General features: G+C 45.8%; 1 protein-coding gene across 10 annotated transcripts in view; it reads right to left on the bottom strand.

Annotated features, from left to right (window-relative positions):
* LOC8028024 (protein cordon-bleu) overlaps positions 1-26,759 on the bottom strand; it is a 129,277-nt gene that overhangs the window by 18,491 nt on the left and 84,027 nt on the right. For 6 of the 10 annotated variants that reach the window (XM_042294358.1, XM_042294360.1, XM_040205401.3 and 3 more), the window contains exons 2-7: positions 21,042-21,302; positions 15,299-15,557; positions 9,732-9,957; positions 7,777-7,886; positions 2,367-2,727; positions 768-1,004 (exon numbers count right to left, since the gene is read on the bottom strand). In XM_042294358.1, coding sequence (XP_042150292.1) covers positions 768-1,004; positions 2,367-2,727; positions 7,777-7,886; positions 9,732-9,957; positions 15,299-15,557; positions 21,042-21,302 — 1,454 coding nt within the window. The remainder of the gene's footprint in view (positions 1-767; positions 1,005-2,366; positions 2,728-7,776; positions 7,887-9,731; positions 9,958-15,298; positions 15,558-21,041; positions 21,303-26,759) is intronic. The other 4 variants (XM_042294361.1, XM_042294359.1, XM_040205402.3 and 1 more) reach the window with 1 other exon arrangement.

Here is a 26,759-nt window from a genome sequence, read left to right as displayed (position 1 = left end):
TAACCTATCTTAATTATTCTCTTCGACTGTCTTGCCCAACACGGTTTTGAACCTTGTGACCCTGCAAGACTGCCAGCATAGTCGCTCTTCTAACTTGTCCTTTTTTGCAGAGAAGCACTTGGTGACTCTGCCTCCATGAACCGTTCAGTTAATATTTCCCTTGTTTAATTGTTTGTCTCGTTATACATGTCCAAGTTACCCGTTCGCCAGTCAGGCTGTGACAATCTGATGCGATTAGCTGCCCTACTACCAATCATCCTACATAGCATGGGCATTTGACAAAGGGCTGCATTCTTTTTGAATATTTTGGTACAGATTGTGTGGGGGAAGATGGGGTTGAAGTCGCAAATAAAATCAATAGGGTGGGCCAAGCTCGGGCTCATAACCGGAACTAAATCCTGGATTGGCCGGGACTACAAATTACAGCATTTGTAGTGTCAAAGTCCAGGTCGGTGTCCACTACTTGTAATGTGCCATTTGCTGGGTTCCTTTTGCAGTACCGCAGTGATTCGCTACGGGGAAAACAGGCATGCTATTCCTCTTAATAAAAGGAGCTCAAATATTCGGGGTCGACATGGTACGGTCTGTTTACATACATCTTAATTACAAAAGCGCAAAGAACAAGGAGAAGGACAGTTCTGTCCTTCTCCTTTGCACTTTTGTAATTAAGATGTGTCACCAACTAGCCCAACAGTTAATTTTAATTCAGTATGTTTACATACACTCTGCTAAGTCCGGAGACTGAATACGGTTGTGTCTCGCCTCACCTTGGAGACCGTCCTTCTTGGACTCTGCGCCGGAAGCGAGCGTCAGGGGTGGAGGGGGAGGGGCCTTGCGCTTTCTGCCCGGACCAATGGGGGCACCCTCCAGGTTGATGCTGCGTGCACGTGTTGTCCGACCACTTGGGCCAGTGGCTGCCACATTGGAAGTGCTGCTCGACAGCACCAGACTCCGAGGGGGGCTCTTGCGTCTCGCCACCACTGCAGATGAATTGAGCGTGCCATCTGTAATCATGAGGAAAAAATAGCATGCTTAAAGAGACATTGCGCACTTAAAGAACATTTCTTTAAAAACTGTCTTGATAGGCTAACAACAAAATGCAAAAATGCATAATTGCCCCACAAAAAACAAACAAATTTAATGCACTTAATTTTACGAACAAGGCACACACAGAAGGTGCACCTAAAGCACTTGGTTGTGTTTGTGTTTGCCTTACAAGCAGCAACAGATGCACCAATGCAAGAGTCACGTGCCCAATATGCGGCCCTTGGAAGAACAGTCGTGCAGCACTCGCTCGCGCCACATGTCTCGTGCGTCTGCCCAACAATGACTGCCGGACCTTGTAAGAAACGTGAGGCGTGAATTCTATCAAATGGGTCTTTAGGGCGGCGTGTTTAAGGCTCCCACCGCTGTTATAGTGACAAAGCTTTTGCGGAAACATGGCTACATGCGTTCAAACCGTAGCCATGCTAACCAAAGCTGCTTCCCTACTGCAGGAGATAGGGCATCAGATTACAGAGAAAGGGGTAAATGGTTCGATTCCCGCTGGGGAACACAGTCTTTTGTAGAGACAACTGGCCGTGCTATAATTTTTTTGTTACAACATTTTGTGACATTCTAGGCCTGGAATCCAGCCCTAAAACACATTCTGCAATAAAAATTTGTTGATGTAATATTTATGTAGAAATATGCATTTTTAAATTCGAAGATATACTGTCTGCTTGCATTTGATGGCTCAAAAATTACTTCTATCAATCATAGTTGCCAAACAAAACACAACTACTATAGCAAAAATTATGCTCAAAAAGGTTATGCTTCTCGCCAAAACGCTCGTGTTCAAACCTTTTCTTTCCGTTTGACGTCCTGGACACATATCGGACTAGGCACAAAGGGTTCCACTTCAATGATCAAAAATCCAAAAGAAAGATGGTAATCTGACCAAAACGTGGCAACTAAATGAGCCTTCGATTTGCCTGTTTAGCAGATCCCATTTCACCTATGTATTGAAAGCAATCTCGAAATGGTAACCAATCACTTCACAAGAGTCGGCGTGTCGCACTCCTGCTGGTTACCCATGTGGGTTCCGGCAAAGCGCAAGAGCGAATTCCAGCGTCTCTCTGATCGCACCATCCTAAGTTCCTAACTCCACTCCAGGTGGCCGAAGTTTGCCCAAACTTTCGCGCAGGAGAGCCACCTACAGTGGGACAGGCGTCACCGTGTTTGTCTTTGCTGCCGTGTCATCACCAGAATAACGGCAACAGAATGACGTAAGCGTGATGTCATCATGTGAAAATCAAGGAACCAGAAACAAGGTAACAGGCCAGCACAGCAGGCACCGCACCGGAAGGGCAAGCAACGCAACCCACCGTTGGAGGGTGGCCTTCCGATGGCCGCCTCCGGAGACGGCGTGTCCGGGAGGTCGCTCAGAACCGACGCCTCGTGGTAGCCGCTCGAGTCGGAGCTCTGCCGCGAGTGCGTGGGGCCGCCCTCTCGCTTGCCACCGCCCTTTCCAGTGGCCACCAACGGCGTGCCCTCGGACACCAGCAGGACGCCAGCCGACCGCGGTTGGGTGCTCGGTGGCGGGGATGCCGGCAAAGGGGGCGGCGGTGCGGGACGCTTCTTGACCGGCACCACCCGCGAGGTGATCGTGGTCGGTGGCTCGCTGCGGCAGGGAGACGCGCCGCGGCTGCTCGTGGTCCCGTCGCTGCTCGACCCTGTTAGGCTCTGCTGCGTCGGGTCAAGGACACGGCAGAGTTTTAGGAGGCTGCCCCGGCACTCTGACACCAAACACGTCGCATTTACTATTCATTAAACGAATTTACAGAGCAATGCCACAGGAGAGCACTAGAGGTACGTGATGACTTCATGAGAAATGTAGGGTGTTTGAGAGAAAAAGAATGTTTTTTTTTTTTTTTTCTTACTACAGAAAGAGACTATGCGTCATAGATCACTCAGTCTCTGCAAAAACGTAGCGCTAAAGATTGGAACCAGATGCTAAAGTTTCAGGAGTTTGTGTTATCCAGTTCAAAAGTTATGGACAATGTCCTGAAACTTTCTGTGAGAAAATGGGGCCCGTTTCCGTTATCGGATGCCATTACTCTCCATGTATTTGCAGGCTTCGTTGGCCCCCATTTTCTCATTAAAAACAAATAGAAAAATTGCTTATGACCTCTGAATGACCTCTGGTAAGTTTCAAGCGTTCGGCACTGCATAGTTTATTTTTTAGCTCAGTAGTTCTCAAACGGGGGTTCGCGTACCCTTTGTGGTTCACACAGCCCTGTTTCATCAGTCAGGCCCAGCAAGAAAGGTTCTCTTTTTTTCATATTGAGAAGGAATGTTCAGATTTTTGGGTAAATTTTCTCGTATGCATGTGAATGAGAGAAGTCTACTTCAAACTAGCTCTTAGTTATATCCATTTTTCAAACCATTATCGTAATTAACCTGTAGCTTTCCCTTCCCCTCACCACGAACAGTGTCCTCCATCATCTCCACTGATCCACGAGGAATCTAGAAAACATCAATGGTTGAAATTCACTGATTTAATCGAAAAAAACATATGGTTCTCTGTTCTCCCAAACACCTAATACGCCCTGCACATACACACAAATATACGAGCGTTTATAAACTCAACTGCCAGGGAATGATAGTTGGCGACAAAGGAAAGAACAGATTAATCACGCTCGTTTAACAAACATTAAAGAGTAGAAATTATTCAAAAGTATTGCAACAATATTACAGTCGGCTCTCATTAATTCAAAATCTGTTAATTCAAAATTGTGGATAATTCAAAGTAAATTGCAGGTCCCATCCTATGCGTTTTTATAAGAGGAAACTCCTGATAATTCAAACTTTGCTTTATTTAAACAAATTTTCAGCCCCCCTCGAGTTTGAAATTATGAGAGTCGACTGTACTGGCTAGCCCATTCCATTTTTCAACTATAAGTAGAAAAATATTGAATTCTCTCAATTTGCAAGCCCTATCTAACCTTTGGAAATAAAATATGGCCGATACAAAAACCTACTTTTGCCCATTGTTGTGATGTTTGAGTACTAAATGTTATGCATTAGTTTTAACATCTTGGTTATTTTAAGGCTTCCTGCGAATTTCGGCTCGATATCTTCAAAATTAAGTGAAAAAATTGCCTCAGGCAGGGACATCTTTTTTTACATTCTGCAGAATTACTGCATAACGTCAGAAGTGAAGACATGTCGCTGCCCCTCTCATCACATGAACTTTCTTCCTCTCCCACTTATTCATGCTGAATGATTGGCATTGCTGCATGGCAACCATTAACCTGTATGATCGTAATGAGGCAATAGAAAGTTCAGAGTTGTGTGCCATGCAACAGAAACATACCATACTTTTCGGTGTATAAGTCACAGTTTTTGTCATACATTTCTCTTGGTGCATCTTATACAACAATACAACTTATGTGAATCTCTTTCTTTAATTCATGGAGCGAAAAAAAAATGTTATGCGCCACCTGCCATCTTTTGTAGAGCACCCTAACTACATAGCAGTAGGTGGCGTTGCCCCTTCTAGCGGGCACTGCTGTTGCCGCACTCCTCTACACTTTTTATAACTGACTACTGGCTCAGAAAGTAGAATAAAGGTTTTACGGCATGTGATAGATGTTGCCTAATTCAGCCATGGTTCCGTATTTTTTTGCTTCAGTCCAGTAACACTGAAAAGTAAGTGGGCTGGTATACACGCATTGCAGAAAATTTTCTTGTCTTTCTTAGTTTCTGTTTGACGAACATTTCTTTTTCTACCATGCTCCAGCGGTGTTGCTACATGTAAAAGGAAGGATTGCGGCTAGTTGATTTTCTAATGGTACCGAAAGAAGTCTGTCAAGATTTATCTATCTGCCCGTGCATTAAAGCTTGTGTTGTCTCCATGACTTGGCCAAGGCTAGGCCTAGCGATCCAAAGCTTGATTCACGAGTGTCTGGCATGTTAAACTTTCATTCGCTCAGCATGTGTACGATCGAATAAAGCAGACTACCTTCTCATTTCGCACGTTTCAAGTCCTCTTTCCGTGAAACACTCGATTGCACCTACCAGACAGCGCCGTGCTATGGGCATTTCTCGCGAGTTGAAACGTCAACGTTGCTACGTGTCAAGCAGTATGTGTGAACTAGCCAACTGTGCGATACACCAATTTCGCGATAATGATGCGCGTAAAACGAAAAATCTCTTTGACGTGAGCCATGCAAAGAGGTGCAACTTATATACCTTTTTCATGTAAACGGTTCAACATACGGAAGTGTGACTTATACAAGGGTGCGACTCATAGTCCGGAAAATACGGTATATGTAGAACAGAGCCGAAACACGTCGACGTTGTTTGGGCATCTAGAACAGTGTTAAAATTCTCGCATTCACATATTTGTGCTCTTAGAACTCACATACTCTTTATCCTCTTTGTTATGCAAGAATGTTCACTTAGCATTCCAACATTTATTCTAAAAACCATGCTTCCATGGTATTCAGTGTGCCCTTACCTTCTAATATCAACATGTCTTTCCCTAGAAAGAAATGCTGATAATCTCTGGGTAGATGGCATTCCCCCCAACATTTATTTACCGTCTCTTATTCTCTGCCACACTGTTTCCGCCAGCTTACATGTTGACAATGAGTCAAGCGTTTTTGAGGCTGGTTAGCTATCTACGCAATTGTACCTACAACTCTGTGATCCAATTTCTTTCATAGCCAAAGCACGCAGCCTATTTTCCCATACAGTGCACCGAATGTCAATGTACATGATGTACAGGAGGCAGCTTATAGATAAAGAGACACAGATAACATTTGGTCTCAAAAAGAGCTACCTGCTCCGAGAGGGTCACTACATTCCTTAGATTTGGCAGATGCAACCCCCTAAAACAAGTAGCTTTACCAAGCAAAGTATATCTTTTAGAAATACCGGTATGTCTACTGTATGTAGATTTTACCTTCCAAAAACAAGAATTGATTTGTTTTTATAGTACATATAGGTCAATACCCATCATGGTGGTTGACTATAGACCGTTCCATTAGGGTCATAGCAGAGAGGGTAAAAGAGAAAAAAATGCACTTCCCCTCTCACCCCGACGTCGTCTGCTCCGCCGAGTGGGCTGTAGCTAGCGCCCGGCTGGCGTACAAACTATTTAAAATCGCGTCATTTTGGAACTTTCAAGCGCAGATGCGCAGATTTTGGTATGCCAGTTGTCGTGTAATACTATGCTAGATAAAAAGACTCACAGGGTCCAATTGCGCTGTTACCTGCGTGCAAATAAAAAAAAAAATAGGGAAAACTATGTCAGATTGGCCGGTCTCTTTGGCAAAAAGTAAATCCCGTTGCTGTACCTTTTTTACTATACAAAGTTCGTACTGGTGTAGTCCTTTAGCGACCATAAGTGGAAGTCTGAAATAATAAATAAAACGGGCTCTCGTGCCGCAATACACGCAGGAGTTGAGGGTAGTACTGCCGGCTGACTCAACTGCTATTTAAGTAACGGAAAAAGGATATACTAGTTGATCATTTAGCGAAATAGAACAACAGAGAGCTATAGGCTGATTTTGGAGTAGCCACAACTATTCTAAGAACGCAAACCACCCCACAACGGCAGCCACGAGCGAGAGTTTGATGTTCCGTACTGCCCGCCGATACAGCCCAAAGATGGAGAACGGCAACCTCCCGGTTTGTCGTCTGCTAGCGGAGTCGGGTGCGTGCCTTCTCTCTCGTTTTACCCCACCGAACTTCCCGGATGTGTGGAGAGGGCGCTGCGGTCTAACAAAATGGTGCCGCCCAGAGAGCGCCTCCTTTCCAAAGAAATATTGACTTGATCTTGGCTGGAACAGTGTTGTCATGTTCAGAATTCGAGCAGATTGCAGTTTGTTTGGTCTTCCATGCTAATGCCCACAACGGAGGACGATGGAATGCACTGGTTTAACAAGACATAGTCACTTACTGCCAGCCATTGTAAATAGCTGCAACCCAACTGTCCTTGGCACATGCTTTTCATCAGTGACAAAGTCACTGTGGTGTGGCTGGTTGGCACCTTGCAGGAGAGTAACTAACATACGAAACACCTAGTCGTGTAGCTCCGAGTAGAAAGGGTGCAAAGTCACATCTTCGGTTTCTTTCTATATAAGCCACAATAAATACCCACATATTCTGTGGGGAAGAATTGAAACTTCTAATAAACGAAGCTTGCACGTTTGTCATGCAGCTAACCCTTCTGCAAAATCTGCATGCATCATAGAGAAACAGCAAAAAAAGATTGAGGTACACCTAAGCACTTCTAGTACATCAATCTTGCTGTAGATGGTTGAGCACGTTGGTTTCTAATTTATGATAAGGAAAGAGGGCCAAGACAAACAGACAAGACAGGCTTTCGACTTTCGCTGTTGGCGCACTGACTGGCACTGACGGACATGCAGCGCCATGAGGTGGCTGGTCGTTGAAACTGACGTGGAGCGTCAGTTTCAACGACCGGCCACCCCATGGCGCTGCGTGTCCGGCGAATGGGTGCCTGGTCATAGCGGGCTAGCCAATGGGGTCGCAGCAATGTAAAAGGTGCCGTTGGCTGTGGACGCGCGCTAGCCAATGGGATTGAAGCAACATAAAAGAGCTGTTTGGCTCTTTCGCTCCATGAGACCCAGCTTATGCTTTCGCATTAAAATGTCATGTGGTAGAAAGGGACACAGGAGTCTATGAATGACTAGGATGGTTTCACTGCATAAAGAGTTTGTGTTGCAATGGCATTCCACCAGTCCTGCCCAGATCCACACTCACCCCTTTGCTCCTGGAGTGGGAGGGCAGGCCCAGAACGAGCCTCTTGCCTTCCTGGTTCATCGAGTAGCTGCGCAGGTCCGCTGTCGAGTTCTGGATGTTCTCCGCCAGCACTGAAACGACCACGGATAGTTTCGTGTCAACAGCATTACTTTTATTCTACAAAGCGGGGAGGGAGTGGTGCGGCCATGCAAACAAACGCACCCGACACTGGTTGTGGAAATAAGAAATGCCATGAAATGGTAAAATTATTCTTTTGTGGTGACATATTTAACCTCCTGGGTCCAATGTTTAATGGAGCTAATCTAGAGTAAAAGCCAAAAATATCTTGGTAAATAAAACATGTGCATACGAAATTGGCTGCATGTTTCGTCATTCTGTCAAATGCATTTAAATACAGTAGCTTTATAAGGTGGATGGTGCTCTTAGTTCGGGTGGTGCCTAGGGCAGGGTTTTGTATGGAAACAGAATATGTCACACCAGGCAAGTAGCCAGGGGGGAGACCGATGAGGCCCAGACCCCCTCGAAATCTTCCATTTTGCTGGGACCTCCTCTCCCCCCTCCCCCTCATACAGCATTTTGTCATGGGTGGGCTTCCCCACAAAACAAAATCCTGGCTACGTGCCTGTGTCACACCATTGTCTTTTTGTGATGCTGCGCATGCTTTCCTTCAGCACCACCTAGATACAAAGCCTTTGCATCGAATTTTCTGGGTCACCAAGAGAGGGGGAGCATGCTTTCCTGCCCTTTCCACTCCTCCTCGTTCCACACACTTTTTCTACAACACCTGTTTCTGTTCCTCTCTTTCTTGCCCTTTCATGTCCCTCTCCGCTTCACGCGCTTTCTCACACCACCTGGTTCTGCTCCTCCCATTCCTGCGTGCTGGGTCCGTAGCTCAGTTAGCAGCACACTCGGCTTCCACGCTGGTGACCGGGGTTCAATCCATGGCACCAGTTGCCGTTTTTTATTCAAGATCATTTCGCTGGTACGGACTGACCGACCTACACTATTCACGCTTACACGTCACCTGAGGTTGGTTGGCCCTATAAAGCTACTGCTTTAAAAAGCCACAAATCACACAGACAGTCCATCATTGCTCCATGAAAAAGAGCAGACAAAATCTGCACTGGGTCTCCAAGCCCATGAATGCAATGTTTTGTGTTCCAGTGCAGACATCTTTTTCAGATACAAATACTATCAGTGCCTTGTCATTCATTCAGCTCCTCCACAAGTCACATAGGCTAAAGCAGAAGGTCAAAGCAGCCAATTAACATCAGGAACAAGAAAAATAACAGTGTCAGCAGTTAGAAAAGGATAGGCTAGAGTAGCTAGCATACCACTGCCAAATACATGGGCGTAGGCATTTGCACAGCAAAGTACTGGGTGTCTGGAAGAAAAGATAAGCACATTTTTCTCACCACAAAAATAAAGTAGAGGTACCACCGTATGCTCAGTCTCCTTGTAATGCAGCGCGAGAGGTTGGGGCCAGATGACAAAGTTTTTGAGCTTAATGTTACCCAATTGACCGATCTCACCAAATGTTCGGCGCATGCGTAGCGCCGCCATAACTTTAGTTCAGAGGAGGCAGGCGGCAGTTCTTGAGACGCCTTGTGCCGTGTCATGCTCTGAAAGCGCAGTGCTTCGGCAAGGTTGTCCCACGTGCAAAAAGACTTAAGTTCAATAGATGCACTATGGCAGCGGTGGCGTGAGGAAACTGGCTGGTGACATCTGTCAAATAAAAAAATATAAGCTATTTTCGAAAACTTTAAATGAGGAGGTGGCGACCAACAGAGCCCACGATACATGGAGGTGCACAGTGATTGCTACCGAAAATGCACCCCATTTTTTCAATGAAAATTTAAGAAATTCAGGTGAGAAAAAACACCGTTCTCTTCTCTTCTGAACACCCGGTAAATACGGCAGTCCAAATACTAGCGCTAGTACAAAAGAGCACTTACTTCGGTTGGAGAGGAGCATCACCTCGGATGCCCCATACTCGAGCAGGGAGCAGTGAAGGTCCAGCGGCTGCGTTGGGATGCCAGGACGCACCAGCTGGTACCCGGCGGGGTCCAGGTTCTTTTCAAGGCAAGCCGTTCGCCTCACTTCCTCCAGGGTGGTGCTCAGTGGCAGGCGCACCACCATCAGCTGGTTGCGTGGAAGACGCACCTGCACCCGAAGTGTCGACTGCGGAAAAAACAATGAAAGAGATCAAGACAACCAGATGCACTAGTTGGTCTTTCGCCTTTTGGCCGAGTCTGTTACCGCGGCGCGGCTTGGAGCGTGCAAAGCAAAAACTCGCTGTACAGAACCCGAAAACCCTGGATTCGGTTTCCCTCAAACCTATCTGTTTCGATCTGAATGGTCATTGTTCATTGTACAGGCATGCAGTCGTGTAGTATCCCTACTGCCTGGTGCACTTCAAAGACCCCAGGCTAGCAGTGAGACTCCACTGACCAAATTTCTCCTCTACAGCTTCTACACCCATCGGGACTGACTGACTTCCCGTTGTCTAAACATACACATAATAAATAATTACATACTATCGTATTTACTCGCATAGTGAATGCACCCGCCACAACAGGAATCAATATTAAATTTTTTTTTCTTGCGTAATGAATGCACTTTCAATTTTCGGCTCCGCGAGTCTTGAACTGTGTCCAACTTAGCTAGCCAGCTAGCCCTTAAGTCCACCAAGCCTATTTTCTTTTGCCACCAAGCGGCCAGGCCGTCAAGCCAGGCCAAGCCGCTCTCGTAATGGCTGCCAGTGCATGGTTGCGGGGGTGATCGACCCTGAAACTGAGCGGTACGCACGCCTAGCAAAGCTGGTGTCGAAGAATTGCCCGGACATGCTTCATTCATCAGATGCATTGATGCCAACAAACACGTCATCTTCTGTGGTCTGCTTTCAAACAGTAAAATCGTGAAAGTGGTTAGGCCTAAGAACGATCGCGTCGCTTTTCGTGATGAGTGAGCTTCGAAAGGCGTTTTTCTTCAATAAAAGGCACGTCAAAAGTGCCCTAAAATGGTTCGCAATTTATAGAGCATGGTTACTGTGGCGCACCCACGACCAGCCGTGGGTGCGCCTCCATCAGTGGAGACATGCAACAGTACCCTGCCATGTCATATTGGCACCTAAAATCACATTTGTGCAAAGTATGTAAATGCAAAAATTTTACCCCGCATAATCAACATACTCCCCAAATATGTGTCAATTTTTCGGGCCAAAAAATGAAAGATGTTTACAAATCTCCGTAATGCAGAACTAGAGCACAGCTTTTGAGGAGGAGGAGGGAAGGGTATGAAGGGGAGGGCATGCCCCTCCTCCATACCCTACCCTCCTCACCCTCCTCCTACCGTCCTCTATTACCCTCCTCCTCTTTCCTCCTCTCGCTGAATTTGTTCATGGGCGACATGACATGAAGTCATGCGGCACCATTTTCCCCACTGAATTTAGCAGGGAAACTAAACTTAGTGGGTGTGAAGGAGGAAAAGGGGAGGGTATTAAGCACCTATCCTCCTCCTACACCATACCCTCCCCTCCTCCTCCTCCTCTGTCCCCTCCCCTCCTCCCCTGCATACCCTCCCATCCTCTTCCTCCTCTCCCCCATAACCTCCCCTCCTCCCAGTTTCCCAACTAAATCTAGCTGAAAAATTGATGCCACATGACCTCAACAACAATTCAATTCCCCGCTAAATTTAGCGGGCAAATTGAATTGCTGCAGAGGTCACAGGACGTCAATTTTCCCCACTAAATCTAGCGAAGAAACTGAATTTGTTCATAGGTGACGTGACACAAAGTCATGTGACGTCATTTTCCCTGCTAAATTTAGCGAGGGAACTGAATTAGTTTCGAGGCCACGTGACGTCAATTATCTTGCTAAATATAGCAGGAAATTGATTTGACGTTAAGGTCACGTGACAACAGTTTTCCCGCTGAATATAGCAGGGAATTGATTTGCTGTTGAGGCCACGTGACGTCAGTTTTCCCGCTAAATCTAGAGGAGAAACTGAATTTGTTCATAGGTGACGGGATACCAAGTCATGTGACATCATTTTCCCTGCCAAATTTAGCGGGGAAAGTGAATTGGTGTTGAGAACATATGGTGTCAATTTTCCTGCTAAATTTAGCGTGATTACGCCGACGGCACGAAACACAAACACGGGCACCTAAGGGCTGCGCTTTAAAAGTGTGTTCTTTACGCGAGTAAATATGGTACTCCAAAAACTGGAGACAAGACAGAAGAGGCACTACTTTAGTGGTACGCTACATAAGAAGTTCTGTTGTTTTCTGTCTTGTCCAGATCTTTATGGTGTAGTGCGTAAAAGATAAGAAGCCTGCGAGTCAGCATCATCCACCTCCCATATGTTTCTCAATCCAAGCATGCCAACCAAGGGTTAGAGAACCTCTATTACAGGGGTGGCCAGGCTGACCAAGCCTAAGAGCCGCAAACAAAGCCATGAAAGTTCCAAGGGCCGTGGGGGGGGGGGGGCCTGTCTTTCAATTTAAAAACGCGTTCCATTTCTCAAGTGTTAGGGGAGGGAGCCGCGAGCCGCACTTTAACACGCAAAAAGCCGCATGCGGCTTGCTTGCGAGCCGCAGCTTGGCCACCCCTGCTCTATTATAAGGTGTCTGACTTCTTCAAGGATTTTATTGCAAGCTTTGCTGTGGCATTTAGAATGAAAAGCGTAATACAAGGCTGGTTTCGGTCTTTTGAGTGTGACATTCATTACGAAAAAACACAAACTGCTAAATGTGTCAAGGAAGTTTTCCCTCTAAATTTAGCAGTAAATATCACATAGGTACTATTGTTCAGTAAATATGTATATGTATGTGTGGGTGTATGTGCAATCATCCTGAGATAAAGCTAACAGACAGAGCAAAATGCTATCTGTGCAACTCTGGCATTAAATGTAAGATTAAGGTGTTCACAATTGTAACAGAGAATGTGTTTCAGGGCTTGTTTCCAAGACGAGCATTATGAAATTTTGGTACCAGAACATGATAGCAAGGTCAAATGTCTAGACACCTGGCCTTGCTATTTAAAAAAACACTTTCGTCTTCCAGCGGGAATCAAGTCAGGGACCTCTCGATCTGTAATCTGATACCATATCAGTTCGCCAGCAGAGCGGCTCTGATTAGCATAGTTGCTATATCTGCACTCTTGTGCAGATATAGCATGCTATGCATGCTATGCAAAACATGCTATGCATTCTGTCTGCCCTGACTTCATTTATCAAATGAAGATACATGGGCCGTAAAGTCCCGTCTAAACGCCCGTCCCCCGAGAGATCGCCCATCGCATTTTCTAAGCTGAATATCCGTAACAAATATTCCGAAATATCGCCCCCCCCCCCCCCCCCCCCGATTCCACACGGACATCAATCACGTGATGCCCGACGGGAATCACATCTCCCGCGCGATCTGCGGTATCAGTACGTGAGACAAGGGTGTTTGCCGTAGATTCGCTGTGTTTATCGCACCATTGAACGCGAATCTGCTGCGTCCGCAATCTGCTATATCAGTTTCCGTGACATGCAAATTCGTAGCTCGTTCCCGCGTTTTTTTTTTTTTTTTTCTTGCGATTTGCGCGCGCGATAATGGTCTTTATGATGCGCAAGTTCGTAATCGTTTCCCGCGCTTATCGCACCGTGAAGCGCGAATCTGCTGCGCCCGCAATCTGCGGTAAGGGTTCCCGCGACATCCGAATTCGTAGCGAGTTCCCGCGCTTTTGTCCGCGACTTGCGCGCTGTTCCCGTGACACACGAGTTTGTAGCTATACTCGCGTGCTTATCACACTTTGAAGCGCGAATATGCTGCGTCCGTGTTTTGCTGTATTCGTTCCCGTGACAGGAGAGTTGGTAGCGAATTCCCGCGTATTTATCGCACCGTGATACGCGAATTTGCCGTGTCCGCGATCTGTGGTATTAGTTCCCGTTTCACATAGTTTGTAATGGCGGCGCCGCCCCCCCCCCCCCCCTTTCTCTCTCTCTCCCTCTCTCCCCCCCCCCCCCCCCGGTGCTTATCGCCATTTTTTTTTTTTTTTTACTTATAAAATTCTGTTGCAGCACATCCAAACATCGGCCACCCCATATTTTTTACCATTTATCTCCTCATTTTGGGTGAGCTTTCTTTGGGGACTTTACGATAACTTTAATTGCGCTTAAATCACTTACTCATGTCTTCATGTCTTTTCTTATTATATAAAAGGCTTGAAGGATATTCTCGGTGCTGACTTTTATTGTGCTACGCGGCCAAGGCTAACGTACATTTCACAGTGCTGTGGCCCCACACTGGTGAGACGGCATGTTGCTTATTGCATCTCATTCGCACTCTATAGCTTTCATGCGGAGGAGACACCAAACGAAGTCACACGCTCGTGCCAGTAGCTTCGACAGCGTCATAACACTGCGGACGTTAGGCTTTCCTGTTGCCTCGCACGTAGTTAGCACAGTTTGATTATATGACATTAACTGGGTTAAGTTTTTTTTGTGGAGCGCTGGCTGCAGCATGCAGCTATCCTAAGTCACAAGGCATGCACTACATCCACAGGGCTTGATGTCTATATTTCTATTATTCGTTTTATACATCTTTGATATGCTGAAACATGATCTTTCCGAGCGTAGCCGAAGTAATTATGTAACTTCAGGCTCAAACAAATAAAAATATTTGTAAGATAATTTTAATACTGAAGGGACCACAACTAGCCCGTCACATGATCCTTGGACCACAAGGTCCTGGAAACTGCACTCTCTAATTCGCGGGCTTCTAGAGCTTCACCGTGCTCTGGAACAAATTCTTTTGAGGCACAGCGACATTTGATATAAAAGTGGAGTGACAAACAAGAAAAAATACACAAACAATTTCATGTTCTGCAAATGGCAAGCGGTCTTAGCAAAACCAGTAAGGAGAAATATGTTTATTTGCCTCCAAAGCTGTAAAAGTCAGTCTTTAGAAGTAATTCAGCTACAGCTACTTCGACTGAAGTATATTTAGAAAATTATAAATGATGTAACACGCCTACCAATACGTCTTATTGCAGGTACAGTTACTTACAAGAAAGATACTGGAAAACATTACAGGCTAGGCATGCTATGACTGCCTGCCCATTGTTCAGTCAAGTGGCGTAGATGGTAAGGGTTTAGTTTTGCGTTTGTACACTGCTCATAATGCACCCTGAAGCTGTAATATGAACATGCAACACTCATTGCCGAGAACTGTTCAGTTGTAAATTGGTGAGGTAAATGATTGGATTGCAACAAAGTATCTGCAATGCAATTGTAAGCAAATTATTTTACAAGCTTAACTTTAAGCTGGTAGACTTTTTTCACGGCCACTGAGATTGCAGCAATGGTAAAACTTCTTTAGATATCTCTAGCTCAGACACCTCCCTGAGATGGGTGATTGAGGTCCTTTCGCAGTAATTGTTGCTTGTGAGATTTTCCAGCTGAATGAAGGAACAAACCAGCTCAGCTCCAGGTAATTACTGCAACTTCAATGCCCGTGTTTAGTCGATCCCATACTCACCTCAAAGGGCTGCAGCTTGGAGATGCGGTTTCCAGCGTGCTGCGAGACGTGCCGGAGGAGGGGTGCGTCTGTGACTGCCACGCCCGGCGCAGCTTTGGGCACAACCAGCAGGCGACCAGTGTCCAGGGAGCCAATGGCGGTGTTGGGCTTGCAAGTCAAGGGGTCCCCCCTCTCCCCAGCAGGGACCTGTATCAGGTGCCCGCTCGGGTTGATCTTGTGTGCTGTTGCCACTTGAACCAGCAGGTCCATCACAGGCGTCCTGGGTTGAGGTCGGCATCTTAGGTGAAACTAGCTGAAACTCATGCATCACTCAAACTGATGACCCTCGCTCAAACTCACACATATCCCTCATGTCCCTCATCAAACTCACACTTATCATTCAATCTCACACCACCACTAAATTTAGACCCATCACTCGAACCCACACCACCACTAAACTTACACCCATCACTCAAACTCACACTCACTGGTCAAACGCATGCCCCCCTCAAACCCAAACCCATGCCTCAGATTCATATGCACCACTCAAACTCTAACCCAGCCCTCAAGCTCATGCCCCATCACTCACTCACTCATACCCACCTCTCAAACTCACATAATTCACCTAAACTCACATGTGTCACTCAAACTCATGCCCCTCACTCAAACCCGCACCAATCCCCCAAACTCATGCCCCTGACTCAAACTCATACCCACTGCTCAAACTCACATTCACCACTCAAACTCACACCTATCACTGAAATTCATGCCCTGACTCAAACTCATACCCACTGCTCAAACTCACATTCATCACTCAAATTCACACCTATCACTGAAATTCATGCCCACAAGTCACATATATCTGGGGTGACCAGATGTCCCGTTTTGGGCGGGACATTCCCGTTTGTGAGGTCCGCTACTGCCGTCCCGTCTTTTTGTGCCAATATATAATCATGTCCCGTTTTCGCAGGAGCGCATAGTTTCGAAATTGGCATTAAGTGAGTTGAAGCAAACCGAAACGATGCCTACTTATTACAAGTATATTTCACAAAAATGACCCTCGGTACCTTAAAATATTAGTTAAGCTAGCACGTGCACCTCGACCGTAAATGGCTATGCGCACGACGCGAAACTTGGTGGGTCTCGTATAGAACGAAAAATTACAAAGAACTTAAATGCGAAATAAAAAAGGTAGTGTAGCTTAGTGGAAAGGTGCCTGCTTCATAGCATTGAACCCACCAGGTTCAATCCACAAAGTGTGCGTACATTTTTTTTTCGAACATTTTTTTTTGTCGTGGATTTGGCGATATTTACATTTTTTGTTTAAAATTAACACTGCAGAAAAAAAAAGCTAATGTTGTCGACGAAACTTTGCTGAGCTAAATAGTATGGGACTTCCTTTCCGGCGGATTGTGTTTGCTTGGGTTGCTGGTTGTACGGTGGGGCCAACTGGGTTAAGGTTAATAGTTTTGCAATCAGCAGCCGCATACTGTCGCCGTGAAGCGGCGTAAACTCAGGCGGGGGAAATATACCTAGAGAGTAAAATTTAGTGCAATACGATGACGTTTTGAAGAAACAGCAGTTATTTTATTAACTTTTTTCTCCCAACCTCAATCTCTAATACAACCCCCCCCCCCCCCCCCCCCCCCCTCCCCGGCTGGGATGTCCCCTTTTTCTACCTTGAGGAATATGGTCCCCCTACATACATCTCACTCAAAGTCATGCCCGAAATTCACGTCCACTTCTCAAACCTACGTACCTCACTCAAATTCATGCCCACTGCTCAAACGTATGCCTCCTACTCAAATTCATGCCCATGCTCAAACTCATTCTCCTCACTGAAACTAAGTTTTCATGGCTCACAAACTCGTTCACCCTTACCTCTAAAGGTGAGAGTGAGCGTACGCACAGGTGAGTTTTGCGGATCTAAAGGCATGGGGACACATGAGATGTGGGCCTTACAAATAATGTTAACGATTATTGTACAAGCCCATGGGACAATTTGCAAACAGGTTCGTCAAAATCCACAAAGCTAGCAAACATTAATGCACAGCAATAAATTATGCTGTATACGGGGTGTTTGATTTTAGTTCGAACAGGTTTATTATAAAAAAAAATCCGTAAAAGATACACAATACGATTTGTGCGTGTTAACTATAAGGCCATGGGGAGATTATATGAGTGGGTAATCTTTACAATAGGTCGGGTAATTAACTTACATTTTTAACTAACTTTTTAATTATTGAAAATAAACACACAGTTTCAATTAGAAACTTCCTGAGCGTCATCTAAAACCACTAAATCAATCACATTTAGAATGACTTGAAGCACGTAGGAAACGCGGGTGTGCATCAAAGTAACCACTCGTGCAACAGTGGTTTTAGATGATACTCAGCAAGTTTCAATTTAAAACCATATGTTTATTTCCACTAATCAAGAAGTTAACTTTCAGTTAATTAATTGACTTGTCGTGAAGACTAGCCACCCATAAAATGTCCTTCTGGCCGTAGAGCCCAGCTGCAGAAACCGCATTAGTGTATGTCTTACGGGTATATATCTATATATATATAACGTCAAACTTCGAATTAGTAACTCCGACAGTACGCATCTTTCACTTATATATATATATATATATATATATATATAAAATAAATCTGTTTGAATTAAAATTAAACACCACTGTTTTATTGTTAACCCACAAATGACAAAATTGAAATGCTGAGTCGACTTGTTCAAATGCACACACATGGTATGCAAAACCATATCGTAATTGTGGTTAAAAAAAAATATAGTGTTTGTATAATTTCGACTTGCAAAACCGCTGGATTTGAAAAGATTAACAAGAGCAGCGAATGTGGCGTTTTCAGTGCTATTCCCTATAAAACTGGAAAGGAAATTTGTTTGGTTAAAGGGCTTTTGAAAATAACTGAATGAAGGCTTGATTTAAAACAGCCATATCTCCGGTAATCTGACCCAACATAGTTTTCTCAACCATACAGGGTGTATAATTTTAATTCCAATGCTTCTTCTTTTCATTTTTTCAAAGGGGGTGAGAGATAGACGAGTTCCGTTTTCACCGTGTATTTATCAGGCTCGGTGGACATTAATGAGGGGATACTCGTCATGGTAAGCAGGCTTATTAACTAGAATCCGTTAATGAACATTTAATTATTGGTTTTATAGCTCATGTTGCAATTGCAGTGTTGACGGCAAATACTATTTGAGGCCAGACAAATTTAAAAAAAAATAATGCTTTTAGAAATTAATTGGTAAATGTTTACGGTTTTCCACCCGATTCCAAAATTGCACGCAAAAGGTGCGCCCGTCAATATCTCGGCAGCGTGTCCTTGCTGGGCACGGACACGACATAAGCGACGATGCGACGACGTCACACTTTTAAGCGTCCTGGTGGGCAAGGCTTGTGGCGCGCTTTTTGCGCGCAATTCCTAAATCGTACTAAAGAATGTGACTATTCATCAACTAATATCTAAAAAAAACTATCACTTTTTTTTTTTCAAATTCTTTTATCTGGTCTGGCCTCTACCTGTAATTGTCGTCAATACTGCGATTGCAAATGACCCCTAAAACCAATCACAAAAAGTTAATTAACGCATTTTAGTTAATTACTCAACTTACCGCGAAGATTATCCTTTCATCTTATATCCGCCGGGTCTGATAAGTACACGGTAAAGACGGCACTCGTCTTTCAGCCCCGTTTCATTTATTTATTTTAGTTTTGCTTCAAAGTAAATTATCCTGTATATTTGCAGTTTCATTTTAAATATGGATTTCCCCCTTTTTCTGTTATTCTCTTTGGGTTATTGTTGTTTCTCTAAAATGTTGTACACTAAAACAAAAACAAAACAAAAAAACACAGTTCTGGGTTTAATGAACATTTAGAATTTATTGAGGGCATAGAGGAGATCAAACCATTAAGAAAGGGAAAGGGCGAGGAGGACAACAAGAAAGACCACGGAGGAGGGAAGCAAAGGTGGACCAAATCAAGTCAGAGTACGCATCAAGTGTACGCAGGGCACACAAGTTGATTTGGCATTGATTTGCTGGGAAATCAATTAATACTGATTAAGAAACTGGGATGATAGGTTCTAATTCGATCAGTCAAAACTTTTCGAGCAAACTAACATATCAGGTTAAGATAGCAAAAAAAAAACAATATACTTCATGCTAGATTAAGTTTCGATGAGGAAGGCTAAATTTTAGAGCACTACATCCACTCCGGCCAATTAGAGCAGAAACTAAGTTCTGAAATGTTTGCGCGCTGTCTGTCATTTTCCTCGTTGCCTCCTCCGTCTGGCAGAGCACAGAGACAGGGACGTAGCCTTCGATTACCAACCAGCTCGCCAATCAAAATACACACAATCGCACTTAGAGCTGGCTTAAAAGGTGTTTCTTCACGCTGAACGACCCAGCACAATACGCAATTCCAACAACGACTCCATGAATGCGCGCCACCCACTGGCCTAGGTCCTCCGTGAAAGAAATGTAGCACCGTGCTTCGAAGCTAACATTAGATTCACATATAGAACACCCGACAATTTTTACGTACCGCACCTCACCGATCTCCTGCACTCCGCATGTCATCCCCTCCCCCACACACAAAGAAAACAATCGGTACTCTACGAAGAGGAAAGGAACCATATGTAGGCAAGCGCTGCTTCGCCTTCTTTCCAAGCGCCCATTACTTGACTTTTTTGTTACGTCCCTTACTTTTTTTTGTTTTTTGTCAAAAACTGTTGTCTTGTGTTGGACGCGCGCGCGCGCGCCCGCCGCCGGCACCGATCGAGGCAAGTAGCAGAACGTCGGCCACGACGAGGAAAAAAACAGTGCGCGAAAGTTGTTCTCGAAGAGGAAAAAACGCGAAAACGGGGCCCCCGACCAGGCACGCCCATGAGCCCGGCCCCAGTACGTCGTCGGCACCGTCTTCGTTTTTATATCGGTATACACGTTTGCAAGCAGCCGCGCTTCAACAGCTAGTCTGACCATGGCGGCTGGAAAATACTTTGGGTGCCACCCTGGCAACAGCGGGTACGCCTTAGCAAGGCTATCAGTCGATCTACAGACGCCAGTAGCAAGATGACGGCGTCCAGTAGTTTGACCACATGTGAATGGAAAATGCTTTTTTTGGATGTCTGGCAAGCGTGGTTAGGCCTTAGCGGTGCTTGACTATCAAACAATCTACAGACGCCAGCAGGAAGATGGCGGCGCCCAGAGGCTGTGCTTGCATATGTCTATACACGTTTGCAAGCAACCACGCTTCAAAAGCTAGTCTGGCCACAGGTGTAAAACGTTTTGTTTGCGTGTCAGTCTGGCAACCGTGGGCACGCCTTAGCAGGGCTTGACTATCACATCTACACTCGCCAGCAGCAAGATGGCGGAGCCCGGACACCCGACTTTTAAATTCCTATACTAGAGCCACTTCCCCGGCCCTTCAGCCATCTTGGCGACTAAAAGCTCCGAATTGGGGAGTATTCACTGGCGGTCATAACTGTGTGCGCGACTGCAGAGCGCGTGCCGATGGCGAGCTTCCACAGTTCATTTGCAACGTGCATTCCACACCATCCAAATGAGAGCTCGTTCCGAGCACGCGCTCTACACAGCGTTCTCGCATATGCCACCCAGTGATTGCGCCAGCTCTGCACTAAACACCAAAATGGCGGTGCCGTCGCTCTAAGCGCACCTTATTAAGTGGCTTTAGGCTATGGGTTCTTGAGCGCTCCTCAAACTCCCGCGAGCGATAGCGTACCTTCGCTCCACATTGACGAGCACCTCCCGGCCGTCGGGAAGCACGAGCCGGAGGTCCATGCGGCCCTCGAGCAAGTCATCGATGGCGCAGTCGTCGTTGCTGACCGAGCGGTTGATGGCGCTGCCCGTGGCCGGCGGCAGGGGCTGTTGCACGCAGGCCGAACTCCTCGAGGTGGTCGGGCCGGAGAAGGAACAGGCGCTGCCGCTGCCACCGGCCACACTTCGAGGAGGCGCCGGTGCGGCAGACTTCTTCATCCGCGACCTGCAGGGACCAGAGGAGGCGGAGGCACTCAGTCACAGATGCACGACCAGTAATGAGTGAACAGCAAGCGGTACACTCACAACTTCCAAAACAGCAATGATAATAACTAAAAAAGAAAAGAAAAAAGAGATGAAAGTACACCTCTGCAGAAGTCCAGACTCTATGGCTCGAAGTTTTAGACTGCTTTCACGCGCTTCTATAGACTTCAGAGTTTAGAAGTACGTGGATGAGAACCAGTAGCCCTCGGGACTAATGGCAAAGCCAACCACCACCAGTTCTGAAGGATGTTATACTCAAGGCTGCATGTTTTCGGCATATGCAGAAAAAAAAACCCGAAAAGTAACCCTCTAAATCTAGCTAGTTAAAAAAAAAAAAAAAAGAGGTAACATTGAAGGACCGCTAATTGCATCTGTCATTAATAAAAGAAGACCCCAAGCTTCGCGAAAAAAAAACATTTTTGCAAAGCATTTTTTTTTTTTTTTTTTTTTGCGTTGACCCGAAACACGGGCCGGGCCGCACAGAACTGATCGCGAAAATGATGCTTTTATTTTTTTTATCTTTATTTTTTTTATCATTAACAGCACAAGGACGTTTTCCAAGTAATCGGGTCAGGCTCACGTTTCATGGAGGTTGGGCAATCCACGGCAGTCCCTCACCATATTCCCCAACAAGCGCCGACTTTTTGTCAAATACCGAAAATACACAAAATCCCCCCCTTTTCTTTTTTCCCAGAAAAACAAACAGACAAATTTGTGGTAAAAATTGAAGAGCGAAAAAACACCACCGAATTCGAAGGATAATAATCTTACGAAACACCCAAATGCGGCAGGTAAATACCAGTAAAATTCTACCAGCCGTCAATGTTTTCATCTACAACAGAAAAAAAGGTGTGTGTCGATCCGAGTGCGCGTTTGTTTGCACCTTTGTTTGCATGCATCTGTGTACGAAAGGGAGTGAGCTAAGAGCCTCTCCGACATGGCTAATCATTTCGAAATAAAACGAAACAGGCAATGCGTACGTGGGGCGATACGACTACCAAAACTATCGTGACGACACAGGCAAGCACCCCGCCTGCCACGAGCCCAGAGACAAAATTAAGGCTATCATCTATTACCGTCGCAATTATTTTGGATACAAATCGACTCACTTTGTAGGCCATCGTTGTACCCGATACATGGTATCGGGTACAACGTCGTCGGCACTTTGGGAGCGTTTCCTTTCCCTATTGCCAGGGCGTCAACGGAGAATGATAGCGTGGGCCAACACCAAGCAATCACACTTGCGGAGGATAAAAGGCGACCATGTCATTTAGATGTACGCATTTAAATCTGTTACCAGTCCCGATCGCATGCGCTGATTAGAAGCCGGGGAAGCGTCGACAGGCGACACACGAGATGCAGGTTTAAGTAGGCATATTCGTGTTCTGCACCTCGCTGTTTATGAAGCTAATGCGTCTGTCTTTCCCCGAGCTGAGGGAACAATTTTACCGAACATACACTGTGACACCTCTTCAAGAACGGATGAAGTCGTCCGGGATATCCATAGGTGTTTACACAGTGATGGCGCGCGAAGGCGAGCTAGTGTAAGTTTACAGTTTCTTGGGTGTTTTAAGGAAATGTTATCTATAGGAGTGATTCTTCTATACAGTTTTGCTCACTGCTCGGTGCTGCAACGCAAGTTGTTGGTCACACGGTTGAATTCGTACATCAGTGAGTCGCAAGGTTCACCAAAATAATCGCAAGGCGAGGCCGAGGGACCCGACACCCTGGCTGCACTCGAAAGCTCATCATCTTTTTTTTCATGTTTCCCTCATGATATATTTCTGTGCCCCTGAACCCCGTGGAATATAATCAGGGAACTTCCCGAGGAAGGATTAAAAAAGAAACGTATATTTCCACACTTTTTCCGCAGCAAAGAAAGCTAAAATCCCGCTCACGAGCGGACGGACGTCCAAAGCCCCGCTCGTCTACGTATTTTCCTCAGACACGGGGAAATTGTAGTCCGGAGCCAGTAAAGAATGAATCATGCGACGTCAACGCCAAGAACACGGAGTACGTCGCAGTAAATTTCGCAAGTGGCTAGGCTGAGCTGCAAAATGCAAGATCTACAAGGTGTGACCCCCCAAAAAAATGTACAAGTTTTTTGTTGTTGTTTTTTTTTTCCGCACAAATAAATTAAGCATCGCCGAACGCTCATTCTCCGCCCAAAGGTAGCGCTAGAGGTCACAACCAGATGCCAAAGTTTCATCCCGATCCCATACCTTGTTCAAAAGTTATAAGTGATTTCCCGAAAATTTCAATGGGAAAATGGCGGCCGACGGAGTTTTCGAATACATGGGGCTCTACAACACCAGAAACCGAAAACGGGCAAAAATGGGCTACATTTTTCCACTGAAATTTTCAGAAAATCACTTATAACTTTTGAATAAGGTATCAGATCGGGCTGAAACTTTGGCATCTGGTTGTGACCTCTTGCGCTACCTTTGGGCGGAGAATGAGAGTTCGGCAATGCCTTTTTCAATTAAAAAAAAAAAAAAAATTTTTTTTTTTTTTTTTTTTTGGTGACACGTTGTACTTATGCAAAATAATGCTGCTTAATAATTTTTTTCCCTTGCAGGTTTGTGACGTGAGTGTCACTCACATTCCGAGGAACCCTTAATGTTCGCGAGCCCTCAATTTTCGCGAATTTCACGAATTGAAGAATTCGGGAAATTTAAGGGCGCGCGAAAATTTCGGTCCTTGAGATTTTCAATGCAGGCGTCTGGAATTCGCGAAATTTAGTGGTCGCGATTATGTCATCTGTAACCGATTCGCGAAAAATAGCGGCCGCGAAAATAAAGGGTTTTACAGTATTTTGACTTTACGAGAAAAAACAAAACAGATATGTATATATATATAGAGAGAGTTAGCGATCATTTGTCGAAAGTCAGGAGACGTTAAGTAACAGTCATCTCATTTGTCTCAACGATAGGCCATGCGCACCCATATCACTTCGCTGCCTATATTTGCCAAACCTTAGAATATAGTTTTATTGTTTTTTTTTTCTTACGCATTTCTTTTTTAAGGCGCCCGACGCTAAAAAAACGTGATTTTCCGTAAACTTGCGACATTCCCGACGCCGACTATAAACATGACGGTAGATCCAAGAAACAGACCTTGAAAACATCCCATCAAAACCTTTAAACTCTCGTAAGCGAACTCGGAAAGTGCCGAAATGGCAGACAGCACAAAAGACGGCGGCTCCGCCCATGCGCGCCCTAACGACGAGCAAAGTGTGTCGTTGTCACAATGGACTTACGTGGCGGCACTCGAATCGCGCAGTCGTGTCCGCGTAATCATCACTCCGGAGAAAATAGCCTTCCGCTTGCTTCTGCGACGGCGCTGTGCGCTTTCCGCGGGCCACTTCTAGAGAGCCTCTATATGTAAGAGAGGGGCCAACTCGAGCCACGGACAGCACTCGCAATGTAATGGCGGACGCCTCCTGCGATGACTGGTCGCAAGTGCGCATGCGTCGCGAATTCTCGCGCACGAGACTTCAAGCGAGCGGTTGGGAACTCTCTGTACACTAGGCACCCTAGAAACAACTATATCCGTACCTGAAACCCCCCCGAGTAGAAAGTTACACAAGTAATTATCGCAGGATCGATCATGTCGTGACTCCATCGGCTGCGCGCACACAGTGGGGGTAATTACCGGCCATTACTTTTATTTTCGGCGCTTGGACGGGGGGACGAAGACGTCACGACGTATACACAGGGATGTCGCCGAGCTGCGGAGGTTCGACGAAAGTTCGATCGAGGTTCGACTATTGTTCGAATCCGCGGAACAAGCTGACGTCCTTTATATCGTTTTACATTGCGCGAAACGCCGGTGATCATTTTTGTAAAATATAAAATAAACTATACCGCATATTTCTTTCACCCCAAATTTGACATTCTTTTGGAAGTTGGGTAATACCGCTGTTTTACAACCCCGGTTTTGTCTGACGTTCCACAGACTAGCCGAACCTTCGACCCTTTGAACAGCAAATGACCCTAAGTTAAAGAATCGGCAAACTAGCACGCGCCGATGGGCACGCGCAAAGTCGAAATTGCGAGTCGAAGTGCCGATTTCTTTAAATGAGTTCGTTCAGAGGGCCTTTACCGTTCAAGAGTCGAACATCGTCGAAACTTGCCGGAAGTTCGGCGAACCAGGCTCGAGAAAAGTTCGCGACATCACTAGTCACGACCTACAAAGCACTGAAAGCACATTTGGTACTGGCAGCCGCGGGGACAAAGCTGCTGCCAGAAGAGATGCGAAAGCAATCAGGATCGGTGCTTAGCTATCACGTACACGGACGCCACGGCCCGGCTGTGTAGAGGTGTTGAGGCGAAAGCTCAAGGCCGCCTTGCGTTATAGGCCCGCGCTTTCACGCCAGCAGCGGAGCAATTAGTCTCTAAAAATACGGCTACATGCGCCGCGGGAAGAAAGCGAGCCGGTGAGGCACTCAAGCGCGCCGCTACCGCCTCGCGGAAAAACGAGACCGATTTCGGCACGCGATGACGCGAATGGTGTTTGCTCAACTCGAGTCAGAACGAAACATTTTCCTCTTCCTGCAAGGCACGGTTGCTAGGGAAACCAGCGCAACAACGGAGTATTAACAGTCTTTACGCCTTATTGAGCGGACAAAGCAGCACAAAGGTAGCGATTAAGAGAGCAGGAGGAGGAATGTTATCGTCACGCGCCACAGGTGGCGCTGTAAACAAAGGCGCAGCTGACAAAGTGGCCATTGTGGAGATTTTTTTCTTATATTTTTAACTTGCAATTTTTCTACCTCGATTGTTTTGTATATTGCGCGTTTCATTATCATCATTTGCAAAAGACACACTCATTCGCTGGATTCTTAGGCGCCACCTCGCGGTGCTTTTGCAAGTACTTCCGTTCCCGAACATTACGTTTGTTTTTACGTCTCGAGGCATTTTATGACCGTAAATTAATCTACACGAGCCTCTTCTTTTCTTTTTTACATCCAACAGTTTACGTTGTAGTCTACATCTTCCAGTGTTTTGGGAGGAATTATTAGAAAGTCAGACAATAAAGATATGGTTGTGGAGAGTTTGGCAGAATCTTCCTATACTGAAGCCAAAAGGTAATACAATAGTACACTTTTCCAGCGCTCACCACCCCAAATGAAAGATGCCGAGTCACCTCGCTGTAAGCGCGTGCGCGGCGTACGACACTCGGCCAAAAAGAGCTATACTGCGCACGCCCTGAACGCGTTCAATGTACAGCTCAGCAGACAAAGATGGCAGCGCGCAGAAAGCAGCTATTGGTATGGTCAAAGGTGTGTGTGTGTGTGTGTCAGCTCTATGCGCAAACATGCATATAAAACGCAGCGGACGCTACGAGCAAACCCAGCCAATCGAGCGCCGTGAATTGGAATGATTAATGAGTAGACCCAAAGCTAGCTATCTTTCTC

The sequence above is a fragment of the Ixodes scapularis genome, unplaced genomic scaffold, assembly GCF_016920785.2.
Source record: "Ixodes scapularis isolate PalLabHiFi unplaced genomic scaffold, ASM1692078v2 PGA_scaffold5__190_contigs__length_132052651, whole genome shotgun sequence".
NCBI lineage: Eukaryota > Metazoa > Arthropoda > Arachnida > Ixodida > Ixodidae > Ixodes > Ixodes scapularis.
Note: the sequence above shows the minus strand (reverse complement) of the source record. Positions and strands in the feature narration are given on the sequence as shown.